General features: G+C 40.7%; 2 protein-coding genes across 2 annotated transcripts in view; both read right to left on the reverse strand.

The window, feature by feature from the left end:
* Nucleotides 1-15,547, reverse strand: part of LOC306930557 (homeobox protein Nkx-2.5-like) — a gene marked incomplete at its 5' end in the record, with an annotated part of 401,119 nt that overhangs the window by 282,855 nt on the left and 102,717 nt on the right. The window lies entirely within an intron of this gene.
* Nucleotides 8,712-9,320, reverse strand: LOC306930783 (AN1-type zinc finger protein 6-like; the record flags this gene model as incomplete). Its single annotated transcript, XM_079511879.1, has 1 exon — nucleotides 8,712-9,320. The coding sequence occupies one exon, from the start codon at nucleotides 9,318-9,320 to the stop codon at nucleotides 8,712-8,714; it is 609 nt and encodes a 202-aa protein (XP_079368005.1).

Raw genomic sequence — 15,547 nt, forward strand, 5'->3', positions numbered from 1 at the left:
ACTACTAATAAAACAGGCTTCTGCATCATGTGCTAATGATCAATGCCTGTGTGCAAGTTCAAATCAATTGCTCAACTCACTGAGAACCATGCGGTCTGTGAATGACTGACTGGACAAGAGGATTCCTTATTTAGGATATTTTCAGTTTTACGGTGTCTCTTTGTTATAGAGGGCAATTAAAATGTATTAAGGCATATGGCTTATTTTATATAAATAAGTGAAGTGAGGGGCACTCTTATCATCATGCATCATCTCATGAACAACTGCATTTGTGATTGGTTAGCCGACTTGCTCGTCTACATATGACGTACATTTTCAATGGCATTTAATGTTTGTATAAAATTCACGTCATATTTGGTGGACATTTGACGTAATTTCGCTTTCATTGTCAATGGCAAAATATTGAGACATGTGAGGACAAAAGCTGTATATAGGAGGGTCGCGCGAGCGCCCCTCAATAATATTTTGTGCCCAGCAGGACCCTACGGTCAGCTGTCCAGGGCCTGTCTATTGGTCATTCCTCATACCAGTTTAAGCGGCAGTTGAAGGGTTAGAGAGCCAGCCTGGGAAGCCTAAGGTTCGAAGTGTCCCTGAGCAAGACCCCTTAACCCCTAACTGCCCCCCCTCCGCACTCCTGTGGGCTGAAACAGAACTTATGACGCCGGAGGAAAAGAGGTAAAAAGCCAAAAGGTATGGAGTGCCCTTCCCAGGTCTTGAGAGCTGCAGCCTATGTGGGCACTTTTAAAAAACACTTAAAAACATTACCGTTTAAACAAGCATTTGTGGAATGTCTTAGATTTTTTAGTTTTTTTTGCCAACTTGCGCCTTGCACACAAGTAGGCCATGTGCGCAGGCAGAGCACGGAACGCAAGTACTGCTAGTGTTACAACTGCTGTTCTAAATCCTTTAGTCCTGTTATTGACCTTATGCCAACTCTGAAAGGTACCTTAGTTACGTCACCATCAAGGGACCACCATTCTTACCCACGTCATCATGAATGGTGGACCCATATTGGCCGACGGACAACACCGGCATACGCACACCGACATACGCAGCCGATTAGAGTACTTGCACGCTCTGCTAATAAACAAAAAAGTAATCGAAAAAACACGCCCCCCTCACCTACCAGCATAACAGTAGCCACCAGAAAAAAGGACGGTTGGTTTCGATGAATCTATCGAAGTTTGAAGTTACAATGGTTTTGCATAGGAAGGGGGCGGGGCAGCTAAAAGGAATATTGAATCGAGCAACTTAAAAACCATATGGGGTGTTCACATAAGCCTGAGTAGACGATGAAATGACCAAAATTGTTTTGAAAGTGAAATACCCCATTAAGGCATATATGGCGTTTTATCCAGGCACCCTTTTATATAAAAAATCACACCCGTGTGAAGTGAGGGGCGCTATTATATTAAAGTCTAACTCATATTGATTAGGTGATGTAATGGTGATGTAAAACAAACGGTGCCAACACAAACATTAAAGGCCATTAACAATAAAGAGACAATATGACATAATTTTCCCTTCATTGTCAATGTGTTTACAAAACAAACATTGAACTAAAGACAAACATTAAACCTGTGTATAGGAGGGGCTAACGCCCCTCAAAAATATTTAAAAAGCCTAAAAAGCATGATCAGAGAATAAGGTCTAAAATAATAAATCACTGGGGTAAGTGGGTATTGGCATTAGGAAGTTGGCCAAATCACACCTGACGTCCCAACGTACGGCAGAGCGTTTCTTCGATGTTGGCACGACATAGTTATTGGGCACTAATACTCGTTGAGGTCTAGGCGGCGGAGGCTGGTATGCAAGCTTTTCCCTGATCTCCAAGCGTAGTTCCCTCCTATCCCATTCTCCAGGACATGGGAACAGTTCCCAGTATTTCTGATATTGAATATACTTTGCGACAGGGTCATCCTTCTTCAGGTTATTCGTGTGAGGATGACCCCGTGCTGCGACGATGAAGCCCTTGGGCCTGGGCCTGAAGTCATGCTCACTTTGCGTTGGAGTCGAGCTTCCGTCGTCGGATTCGGACTCGAAGGTGCTCAGAAGAGAGAGTCCATCAATCTCAGAGCAACTACTACTATTGATACTGCTGCTACTACTATTACTACTAGGTTCATCCTCTGGTTCAGAGTTGTCCTGGGCAGACATGGACATATGTGGGCAATCTAGATGTTCTTCCAGACCGCATGTTCCTCCGCATGTGTGCCTGTGCCCTGCCCTGTCTCTGTCTGGCATGTATGTCTGGTTGAAGGTGTATCGGGTGTCTGTTTGGCTGGGCGACACCCCTATCCCGCTAGGATCTGTTGAGGACCGTATATACCTGGGCGCCACCTGTCTTTTACTATGCTTACTAGAATGTGATGCCAAACACCCGTCACCAGGGTCTGCATTATGAGATGGATTAACTTCATTCCTGTATGCAGAAGGACTCGGCTGGGGTGTGACTGTCTCGGGTGTTCTGGGAATACACTCAATGGGCGAGGCCTTCCTGTTTGATATTACGTTTTGAATCAATCCATCGAGATCTCGCTTCATTTCACGCAGTCGGTGCCGTGGTATGTTGTCCCACCCAAGTAACAGCAGCTGTTGCTCAATTTCCTCTTCTGAGAAAGCAGGATCAGACCTCGGATGAGGAGAAGAACATGAGTACTGTCTCTGTCCTGTGTCACTGCTTAGAGACGATGTCTGGCTGAAGGTGTGGCTCCTTGGCTCCACATCTAGCCTGGTGGGATCTGTTAAGGGCTGTGTGTATTTGGATGAAGCCTGGTTCTTTGGCGTTCCACGTTGAACCAGTCTATCAAGATTCGTTTTGATTTCAAGCAGTCGGGTCTTTGATACATTATGGAACCCAAGTAACGCAAGTTCTTTCTTAATCTTCTCTTCTGAAAAATTCGGATTATCCATAACCAGTGCAGTACCTCGTCCTCAGCAGGGATACTCATTTGATGTCAGATTGCGTTGTCAGAGCACTTGGGAAGGCAGTTTATTACATTGGTGACGTACTGTGACGTCATCCAGACAGGTCTGTGAATACACCTAGTGTGTGGTGTAAGTGCTATGCTGCTGGACATCTTGATATAGTTCTGTGTGTATGATGTACTGCAACACAAGTGTCACAAAACGTTGCCCAAATATGGACTTCCAGACATTTTGCTGCCTTGCTTTAAGCAAATGTACTGTACTAGAATTTCGCCGCCCTTTGGGGCGGCTCAACTCTATTTTGCGTTGCAGCGGCAATGGGAAGAAGGAAATTGCAGGATTTGACGTCCTCCACTTCAGGTTTCAGCTGTGTTTTTAAAGCCATTATTGTGCCCTTCACATGTAGACAAGTCCGACACAGTGGAGAGAAAAATAAAGTGTTGGATGAAGTGTTTGTTCAGTGTAGATGTGCTGGTCTTCGCCGTGTCATAGGAGAGCACAGTAGTGTCACACTTTGTGCATTTAGCAGCACTGACTTTCTTACCTGAGCCGGCGACAATCACAACCAAACTTTCCCACACTGCACACATCTGACATTCCGTTTGAGAGTTGCTCGCTGTTCTCCTTCGTTTGGAGTTTGCGTTTCACTTCGTTCAAGAAAAGGGTTGGCATGATTGAATTGCAGTGACGTGTGTGTGTGTGTGTGTGTGTGTGTGTGTGTGTGTGTGTGTGTATGTAACTTCCGGGAGTCTGATCGGAAGTGTCGGAAGTGTGGTGTACTGAAACTCGCGGTCACATGGTGGCGTCGGGGAGCCATTAGAAAGACGGGAAGCGGGGTTGCCAGGTCCGCGTATTGTATAAGCGAGTTGCGGTGTTTTTGTTTGTAAGGATTTCACTGCGCAAAGAGCGTAGGTGCGTAGTAGGTGCATAACACTTGGATGGCACTTCCGTAACACCGTTAACACCAGTTCTTGGTTGTAATGTACTTCATTTCTTCCAACATCGTCAATTTTTAGTCATAGTCTTTTTTTTAATAAGATTTATTTTAGTTTTAGTCATATTTTAGTCATCTGAAATGTTTTAGTGTTAATGTAGTTAAAGGTGTAGTGAAATTAAAAATACGTTTTTCACACTTTTAGACCATATCCATGGTCATCATATGGGCATACCTAACAATGGATGCCAAAAAAAATTGAAAATTCTCATTTTTGTGTGTTTTTATATCAAAAGTCCATAAATTATTACTTCCTGAAAACGAAAACGTGCTGCGTGATGACGTGTCGAGGCCAACATCGATAAAAGCCAATAAAAATGAAGCTCACCAGTTTAATTCTCCATATCTCCGCATCCGTCCAGCACAGGCTGCACAGCTGCTACTGATTACAGACATCTTCCGTTTTTATTCCCATTCAAGATAACATCCAGAGAGTGTATTACTCGGTTTCAACTTAATCATCACGCTAAAAATGTATCTGAAAACATTATAGGGTAGAAATAAGCCACATTAAGTGTAAACTGGTAAAGCTGGCTGACTATCTGATTTGTAAACAAAGATCCACACGCTGTCCTGCGTAGCATAGCTACCCGTCCCTAGCTACCGTCCCATCCCCTGAAGGGATGCGACGCTCTGATTGGTTCAGAAACTTCATAGCGGCGTTTCAACTTGAGACCGTCTGAAACTTCAAAATAAAATGTCCACCATTTCCGTTTCACTACGCCTTTAAGCGACTAAATATCATAATATTTTAGTTTACTAAATCCACAGTTGATTTTGTCAACCAAAAGAAATATTTTGGCTGATTGATTGATTGATTGAAATATTTATTAACAGTTTGCAGAATTACAGTACATTTCAAGCACAAACTCAATACAAAGACGACGACCCAATTAAGCATTACACTTGTTTACAAGAGGGTCCACCTTGTTCAATTCATCAAAACATTTAGAGACGTACAAATAGACACTTCTATATGGTCAAAGAACAGAGCAGGCCTTGATGGCGTCGTAATGGCAGATTTTACACTTGGTTGCATGCCAGACATTATTAGCATACAATGTCAAAGTATAAACAGCTTGTACAGTGAAACTGCAAAAGGCTCATTAAATCAGTTATGGTTCCTTGTGCAGAGATGTCCATAAATTATCTCGCAGATTTATTCTGCAACACTGGTCACCTTGTTTTTTCCCTCTTTCTTTTGCAATATAATATATAATGGAAGTTAATGGGGCTGTAATCTGTCACGATCCGTGCCCTTTCTGTATTTCAGTTGTGTTTTCTATAGTGATCCTTGTTTTGGTTAATGTTTTACTGTTCTGTTGTGTTCCTTTTATTTTGTAGTATTTAGTGTCCTAGGTTTCCTTTGTGGTTACTGTTACCTGTCTTGTCTCACCTGTGATTATTAGACTTTGCTTCACCTGTGTCCTGTTATAGCCAGTCCTTAATTGTGTTGATTATCAGTTGAGTTCACCTGTGTCCTTGTGTATTTATACCCCCCTGTTCCCAGTGTTTCCTTGCTAGTTTATTGTAAAGTGTTACATGTCTGACTCGTGTCTGCAGTATTTTAGTTTGTATTCCTAGTTTTTGAGTTAATAAACACTTTGAACATCCTACATTCATCCTACATTCTCACATTCCTCGAACCGTGACAGTAATCACGCTGAAACCTTGCCCAAATTTTAAGTCATATGTCATAGATATAGGCTACTTCTCGGATGACTGACCTAAATCAGTGGTGTTCAACCTTTTCATGCTGTGACCCCCCCAAAATAATCACATTTTTTGAACCCCACCCTGCCTGACAAGCACATGGATATAGGAGTCAAAATCTTTGACTCTTTCTTACTATTTGGGCAATGTTAGGCCAATGTTAGACCAGTTTTAATAGCCTAGTATATACTTTTGATGGAGTATTATGGTATTTAACTTTTCTTTCTTTCTTTCTTCTTAAAAGTCTTTAATTTAATAATAATATAGGTGGTCAGATCAGGCTGAAAGTGAAACCTTGCCCAAATATGGAGTCATATTCACCAATCTGCGTTCCCACTGAGTGCACCTCTCCGGTTTCCATTGTTGGAAATTCCTTTCTTGATCTAAGGGACATTAAGCAGGACTAAAGTAATAATTATAAACTATTTGTGTTTTCTAAACAGGGTTACAATATAATAGTGGTAAAACAGGAAAGTGAAAAAGCTAAAATAAACGTAAATTACGTCCGTGTTAAAGTAACACGGACAGGGGCAATGAATAAAGTAAACACAACATGGATAAAGGCTTTGACATAACAGTAGGTTTTCAGTAGTAATTTAAAGGTGTTTAAAATACACAATAGCGTTAACTTCCTTAACCCATTTTGACCTGAGATCAGATTCTAAAAATGTCTTCTACATCCTGACAGTTTTTTGAAAAAGCTATGTTTCTATGTCAGTCGTTCTTCGATTTTTCCAAAATAGCAGACCTACAAGCTCGTAGATCTGCTATTTTTCAATAGCTAAAGCATAACATGATGCTAACACCAAAAGGGGTTCCCACCCAAAATGCGTTAAGCGGAGGCACGTGGGCCACAAAAGCCTGAATGGCTCTGATAATGAGGCAGGTTGCAGTTACAACTATAGTTAGAGAAAATTAGCTAAATGTGTGGCAAATCTGCCAAAAACTAAATGCTTACCACTAGCTTTCTTCACAAATGTGTTCATATAGGTGTCTACTATAACATATACATTTCCCAACTCCCTTGGGAAACTTTGTCACAGCTGCTGAAAGTTGGGGTACCATTAACAAACAATAGGCCTATAAGGCAAAATTCCAAAAAAATCATTATGCTTATGTGACATGTCAAACTAGGGGGTTTTCATGATGCTGAATCAATTCCAAGCATTCGTTTTGCATGAAAATACTCCTTGGGCTAAATTCGGCCATAGCCACTTGCCCAAATACATTTGTGATGACGGCTATGGGCACTTTTAGGCAAAGGAGTGTTTTCTGTGCAAAACTAATGCTTGCAATGGATTCAGAATCATGAAACCCCCTAGTTTGACATGTCACATGCTACTTAAAGTATAATTAAATTTGGAATTTTCTTTGCCTTATATTGGTTGATAATGGTACCCCAACTTTCAGCAGCTGTCACAAAGTTTCCCATGGGAATTGGGTTGGAACAAACTTATATGTGATTAGATACCTTTATGAACACATCTGTGAAGAAAGCTAGTGGTAAGCATTTTTTTTGCAGATCTGCCACACATTTCGCTAATTTTCCCTTATTATAGGTGCCCTGTAATCTCTGCTGGATTTTAATCTCTTAAATGCAGATGTCGCTATTTCACCTCCTGCAGGCTCCATAAGGATTTACTTAATACAAGTGAACAACAAGGTTTTGGCTTATTACCTTAGTAGACATTTTCAGAAACACTTCATGTTTTCAATCTCTAGTTTAAAGTATTTTTTAAATTATCATGATATGCGTAAATTATGGTCCCATTTTAAAATTAATGATTGTATAGGGTATGCTTTTAGGGAAGAAATAGCCTTGACAACCAGTGCGGATCTTCAATTCCAACGTCAAATCCATCCTTCTCTACGGTTCAGAGACGTGGAGGATGACTAAGAGGACGTACATTGCAAAGGATCCAGACATTCATTAACAGCTGCCTGAAGCGCATTTTCAATATATGGTGGCCAAACAAAATCAGAAATGAGGAACTCTGGAGGAAAGGGAGTCAGGAGCCAGTGGAGAAACAGATACTGAGGAGAAAGTGGGGTTGGATCAGTCACACCCTGAGGAAACCGGCAGCGGAAGAGAGCGGGTGGCCTAAGAACACCTGGAGGTGAGATATTGAGGCGGAGCTGAAGAGACAGGGAATCAGCTGGGGAGAGGCAGAAAAGACAGCCCAAAACTGCGTTGGATAGAGAAGAGTCGTCGATGGCCTATGCTCCAGTGGGAGTGATGGGCCTAAGTAAGTATGCTTCTAGGGTTTCTATTGGTTCTACCGAGCCCTCGCCGCGGTTGCAGCCAATACCAGACGTTTCCGGGGTTTTTCGGGGATGGAAGTTCAAAGATGGCAGATTTGAATAAGCCGAAAAAGTGTCTTCAAAAGCAAAACGCTCTGTAGAAACCAATGGGGCATTGGGGCTCCCAGTTTGCCCATATTTGTTAGTGTCTGGCCACGACCAAGAGGGCCCTAGCCCCCGCAGGAGCATCTTATCTATAACTAGCCCGGCCTTACACGGCTTTAAAACTTATCAGTAAAATACATTCTGAAACTCACAGGCAGCCAGAGAAGCCAGGGTGGATATATATGATCCGATTTCATTCCGGTTAACAGTCTAGCAGCTGGATTTTGTAGCAATTGGAGATGGGAGATAGCTTGAACCCAAGGTATGTGAGATGCAAGGAACTTTACAATAGAATTTGGAATATTAATACAGTATGTGTATTTATAGGTGATGTCTCGTGTTTTTCTTCACTTTTTACAACGTTTTTTCTCTTGTTTAAAACTGTTCTCATTTATTTATATTCAGTTTAACATGTATGTATAACAAGAAATAAGCCTTGAAGACACTTGACTGCAAATAAAAACTTTTTAAGATAATGGAAATAAAAGTATTGTGATTGGAACAAAAACTCACAAACCATAACATTTAAAGTAAAAAATGAGGACAAGGAATCAGTTTCAGAGAAATAAAAATGTAAAGCAAGGTGTTGCTTAAAGCAACAACTTGTCAGAAGAACTGTAAAGGAACCACGTTTATTTGAATTGTGTGGTGACTTCTGCTATGAACACCCTTAGATCTTTCGGATCTTCTCTCCGACAAGGACGGGATTCTCTTTCCTGATCCTTTTCGCAGCATCGGCTTTGTAGTCAAAAGTGCAGTCGTGCTCGTCCGAGTATCGGTGAATGCTGCAGAACAACCCCCCGCATCTGCAGTCAAAGGCTGTGAGGCCGAGCTTCTTGCGGCAGATTAAGCAGCGGTTTTTCTTAGCTTTGGGTTTGTCATCGGTCTCCACTGCGACCTTGGCAGAGTCCTGTGGCACTGACGGTGTCTGTATCTCCTCGGTTTTAATGCCGACTCTAACCGCTGAGGTGCTTGGAAGAGGTTCTGTCGCGGTTGTGGAGGCTGTCGCATCGCCGCTCTGTCCATATTTCATGTCCTTGAGTGGTGTGGCTGTTGGCACCTGTATGGGTAGAGTACAATTCTCCGCGAGGAGAGACTCTCCAATACTGCTGATAGTAGGAGATGACTGTTGCGGGCTGACGCGCCCATTCATCTTCTGCCTCTGGAGGAAATCTTTGTGGCAGAGGGAGCACATGCCATTGGTCCCTGGGCTGCCAAAGAAACCACAGCCGGTCACACACAGCAGGGGGGATTGACATTGGTTGGTTCCTTGGGCCATGTTGCTACTCAATAACGGAGCAGAAATCTCCAGCGGAAAGCTTTACATAGTCTATGGGCGTGATGCAACGCTGACGCAGCACAAACGGTTGCCCGAATATGGGGTTCTAGCCAGGCAGACATCCCAGCCTTGCTGTTAACTGATCAAATGTCCACCGGAGATCTGAACTCTGTTCATTGTGATGCTGATATGAACGAACTTGCTTGTAAATGAACGCCTCTCAGAAAAGAGACAATTCTTAACAAACTGCTTCCCAGTGGTGTAAAGTATAGCTAAGTAATTTTGAGGTACTATTTCCAATTTTCAATACTTTCACATCTGCTCCACTACAACCTGCGCACCATTGGTGACAGGGCCTTCTGCACAGCTGCCCCTGATCTGTGGAATGCTCTCCCCCCACACTTGCGAGTGCCACAGTCAATCGACTGCTTCAAGAGAGGACTAAAGACCTACCTTTTTAATAAGGCCTTCCCCCAAACCCACTGATTTTATTCTCTGACCTCGTGTTCATTAACTGTTGTTTTTTTGTTTCCTGCTTTTAATCATGTAATGTTCTTTTTTTTCTGCTTTTACCTATTGTTTCATATATTTTGCCTACTGTAGCACTTTGAGATTCTGAGGAATGTAAAGTGCATTATAAATAAAATCCATTATTACATCAAATATTGTACTTTTACTCCACTAAAAGTATTTGAAAACTTTAGTTACTAGTTACTTTGTAGATTTTTGATTGTTATTACAACACTAACCACTTCAGCCCTATATATTTGGCCATTTGAAAATGTTTTTTGAGGGGCATATTGAGGGGCCCCTCCTACAGTATGTCCAGCTTTTGGTGTATATGTGCACAAACTTTGTCCTACACAAACATTAAATCCCATTGACAATGAATGGACAATTTTGAGTGTTTGTGTACACAACATTGCGTAACACAGACATTGAAGACGAAGGTGAGGTGATTCTGATTGACCGGAATGAGATGATGTATAACGATGTTGTGTACGATGATAAGATCGCCCCTCAGTTCACACGGGTGTGATTTCTAATATTCATAACAAAGAGTACTTTAAGTATTTTGATGCCAATACTTTTGCACTTTTACTCAAGTACGTTTTCAATGTAGGACTTAGGGGCGACTCACACCTTTAAAACATTGATGCATGCTTGTTGTATGAATGTTGTAAGTGTCATGGCCGCCCCAATGCATTTCCAATGGAAGTCACATGGTTTGATACAACATTTTGGACTACAAGCTGTTGTATGGCTTTCGGCTGTGTTTCGACTGCCCCCCTCATACAACACAAATGTTGTGTCAAACCATGTGACTCCCATTGGAAATGCATTGCGAGCTTGCATCAGCTATACATCTCATACAACAAGCATACATCAATCTGTTGCGACCGTGTGAGTCGCCCCTTATACTTGTAACAGAGTATATTTACATTGCAGTATTGATAATTTTACTTATGTAAAGAAACTTTTTCCACCACTTCTGCTTCCATTGTTACACTTTACGCCCATTATGGGTATGCCCATATATGACCATATAACTGAGAACATCACATGGTGTTCCATTAAATCATATCTTTAACACCGGGTCTGAGGTGGAACTACAAATTACTTATAGAACTACATCGCCCAATATTCATGTTTCCTGGACTTACAGGAAGTAACATCATCTCTGGAGAGTTGACACATAGATATTAAGAAATATATGCCTCATTTGCCGCTGCAGTTCATTGGAGCGACGTGTATCGCAATGAAGGCGGAAGTGCAGTGCTGAAGGCTTTTTTTTTTTTTTTTTAACAAATCTTTATAACAGTCATGACAATATACATTACAATACAAAACAAGACAAACAAACACAAACAACAAAGTTATTAACAATACAACATCAGAGCCAGGGGGGATTAGATTACTAACAGAAAACATTAAAGAGTGAACACAAAGCAACAGTTCTCCGCAGCTTTCTTATTTAGAAGTGCTGAAGGCATTTGCTGAAGGCGACTGCGTCGCTGCCCATGTGACTCCTCCATGTCTCTCGCTGTCACTCAAGTGACTACTGGCCAATCACAGCGCGTCTTTTCCGGGACTTATGTTACGCACGCGGAAGCTTGACAAGCTTCCGCTTTGCTTCCGCTATTCTTCGCAAGGAATGTCGGGAAAATAGTGCCTTCAATGGTGACACACGCCTCGGAGCCGGAAGGGGCGTCTATGTATATATGTCTATGAGTTGACATGTCTGTATTGTGAGCCTTTGTCATGGGCTGGACATTGTCCCCATGACAACGGCAATCAAGATAAACTGTAATATAAATATTGTCTCCATTTCATACTTTGAGAGAGAATCCTTCCTACCACAGCTGTAGCCTATGTAACCTTCATCTTTCTCTCTCCAAATACATGCTGGCATATTCTTAAAACCTGCTCTCTGTCTGGAAAATCCTTCATTTTGTGGAAAATCATTCACTTTGTGTACTTAAGGTATTTTCTCTAAAAGTGTTTTCATCTTAAGGTTTATTATACATTAAACTAAACATTGTTTTATAAAAGGTATTCCTGCTAAAACTAATTCTAAACATTACAACTGTTTTATAACTATGTTGAGTAAATTAAATGGGTAAAGGCATTACACGCCTGCAGGTTTTATGAGACAGAGTACTTACTTCTTGTAATTAGATTATCGGTACTTCCAGGGGTATCTCTACATTTTGGCTGCCTTAGGCCTCACTCAGACCTTTACTGCATTGCTGTATGCTTGTTGGATGAATGTTGTGTGAATGTCATGGCCGCCCCAATGCATTTCCAATGGGAGTCACATGGTTTGACACAACATTTTGTGTTGTATGAGGGGGAGGGGCGCAGTCGAAACACAGCCGAAAGCCATACAACAGCTTGTAGTCCAAAATGTGGACTACAAACCATGTGACTTCCATTGGAAATGCATTGGGGCGGCCATGACACTACACAACATTCATCCAACAAGCATACAGCAATGCAGTAAAGGTCTGAGTCACACGGTTGCAACAGATTGCTGTATGCTTGTTGTATACAAAGGGTGTGACACAGCTTGCCCCAATGCATTTCCAAAGCCATACAACAGCTTGTAGTCCAAAATGTGGACTACAAACCATGTGACTTCCATTGGAAATGCATTGGGGCGGCCATGACACTCACAACATTCATACAACAAGCATGCATCAATGTTTTAATCTTTTTTTCAAATCCAGATATCTCCATATATGGGCATAAAATAGTGACAGACAGACAGACAGACAGACGGGTATAATAATGGGTATTGCAACAAGGCGTGCTACAGTATGCATTCCCTATTTTCTTTGTATATATGTTTATTATTTATTAGGGAACATTGATTTACAGTACACACACACACATGTGCTTGTCATCCTTACATTGTAGCGTCCCTTTGTTTTTTTAAGACAGACAAATTATAAATCACCTACATTCAATTCAACAATAAAGCAAGTACGAAACAGGCTAGCAAAAACAGACAAACAATAAAACATTAAAAAAATATAAAGTAAATAAAGTAAAGTAAAATAAAATTAACTAAATAATAAAAAAAATTGATCATTGGTTACTTTTACATTAGTTCATCAGAACATTTCATCAGCATTCCCTATTTTCATAGTTCCCAACTGGCATCATTCCTGAGTAGGCTGGTGCCCGTCGGGCACAGTTCTAGTAACATGCATAGCATAGCCTACTGTTATTTCACAATATCTGAATTTCCAGCATTTACAATTACCTGATGCACTGCCTTTAAACCGACTGCCCTACTATGGAGAATGCATAGTTTATATTTCTTTACTTACTGTCCCATTATTAGTTATATGCTCATTAGTTATATATGCTTAGTTAATGGAATGAACTTGCCATTGCAATCAGAACTGCAGACTCCCAATCGTCCGCCATATAGTCTGAAAACCAGTGTTTTTGGCAGAAATTTTCCATTTTAGTTTAGTCATAGTCTTTGGACTGAAACTTCATTTAGTTTTAGTCATATTTTAGTCACCTGGATTGTTTCAGTCTTAGTCTATATAGTTTTAGTCGATTAAATATCATAAGATTTTAGTCGACTAAATCTGCAGCTAATTTAGTCGACACACTTGCTGAAAATAGCTGATCTACAAGCTCACAACGCGTCACGCTGCGACGCGTTGTGAGCTTGTAGATCTGCTATTTTCAGCATGCAACCAAGTGAAAAATGACATACTGGATCTCTTGTCCACTAGGCCCTTCCTAACATTTTAGTCAAGTTTTTATTTGTTGACGAAATTGTCAATATGTTTAGTCTTAGTTTTAGTCATCATAGCTTAGTTTTCATTTAGTTTCCATTTAGTTTTCGTCAGTGAAAAAAGGTAGTCGACGAACATTTTTCGTCATAGTTTTAGTCGACGAAATCAACACTGCTGAAAACTCACCTCTTCAGACTCCATCTTAGCCTGGAGCACTTGCCGTAGCACTTGCCCAGGCCTTGATGACCTTGCAGGCGTATGTATGCAAAGGCAAAAAGTATGTAATTTGGATAGCATATTATGTAGACATAGCATTCTATAGCATATACTTACAGTTTCATTGTACATCTACTGTTAGATGGATGTGAGGTTCTTGGCTTACCAGTTAAGTTATGATCCTTGATGGCTATTTCTATGTATTTCATGTATTACCATGTTGTTTTTGCTTAATGTTTTTGCTTACTGTAAATGCCTAAATTGTTAACGATATATGTATTTCATGTATTACCATATGTTGTTTTTGCTTACTGTAAATCGCTCTGTATTAAGAGCGTCTGCTAAATGCCTAAATTGGTAACGATATATGAAACCTCTCCTAGTAGATATACTGTAGGGAAAAAATAAGAAGCTCACAATGCGTCGCGTTGCGACACATTGTGAGCTTGTAGATCTGTTATTTTCAAGAGATTTTGTACACATTTTGAACTTGTGAAATGGGACATTCTGCAATATGAGTACTTTTACTTTTAGTACTTTAAGTACATTTTGATGCCGATACTTTTGTACTTTTACTCAAGTACATTTTCAATTCCGTACTTTTACTTAGTAACAAAGTACTTCTAAATTGCAGTATTGGTACTTTTACTTAAGTAAAACAATTGAGTACTTTTTCCACCACTGCAAATAACGTGAACTTCTGGGCAGCAACGTCCTTGCCTTGTTCACCGAACAAATCTAAAACTGTAATGCTGATATGAACAAACTCAAATGAATGTATCTCGACAAAGCAAAACTCTTCACAAACTGTCTTGGGACAAAAAACAAAAACAAAATGCTACTGTAACTTTCCGCGAAGCCAAACAGACAAACATGCCTTGGCGTATAAGACACAAGCATCTTCAGGCGAGTTGTATAACATAACAATCTAAAATGTAGGCCTATAAGGGACCTTTAACAGAATAATGACACCCACACCGTGATCAACACGTTACTGCGATGAGCAGAAATATAGGGTGGGGGACAACAAAAAATGGCAAGGTAAAGGCTCTGTAGTTGACAGAGATAGACTGGACTGGATTAAAGGACTGGTGGGTATCTTCCCAAAACAATAAATAACAATGCAGAGCATTGTTATTTATTGTACAGTAGACAATAAACAAATAAAAACAAAAGTTGTGGCTAAATGGAATGAATGGCTACAGTATTGACGTTGTAACAGTGGGAAATAAAACACTGAGGGGCTATATATATATATCAATGTGACGTGCTATACTGAAACAATGGGAGGAAGAGTTTTTCTTCTTTGCTAAATTGAAAAAATAAATAATACAGAATACAAAGGGTTTGTCAGATGGACATACAAACCCTATTCTAACGCTATTCTATAATATTGGTGCCACACTAAAAAAGCAATACATTAAAAAAATCACACTTGTGTGAAGTGAGGGGCGCACTCTTATCATCATACATCACATTCCGTGCTCAGCCAATCAAATCATCACAAATGTCAATAATTTTTGGCGTCTTCACTCGTCTGCCCTCACTTTTTATCCTCAATGTGTACTTGTGTGTGCTCAGCCAATCAAATCATCGCTATGGGGTGATCAGCCAATAAAAAATCATCGTGCACACAAACAGCTAAAGCTGGGCATAGGAAAAAGATGGCTCCCTGTGAAGGTTTTGTCTTATTTTGATTCCAGTTTGGTCAGATCAGTATTGCGGCTTTCAATTCCTCAGCACTGCAGGTCA

The sequence above is a fragment of the Electrona antarctica genome, assembly GCF_951216825.1.
Source record: "Electrona antarctica genome assembly, chromosome: 10".
NCBI lineage: Eukaryota > Metazoa > Chordata > Actinopteri > Myctophiformes > Myctophidae > Electrona > Electrona antarctica.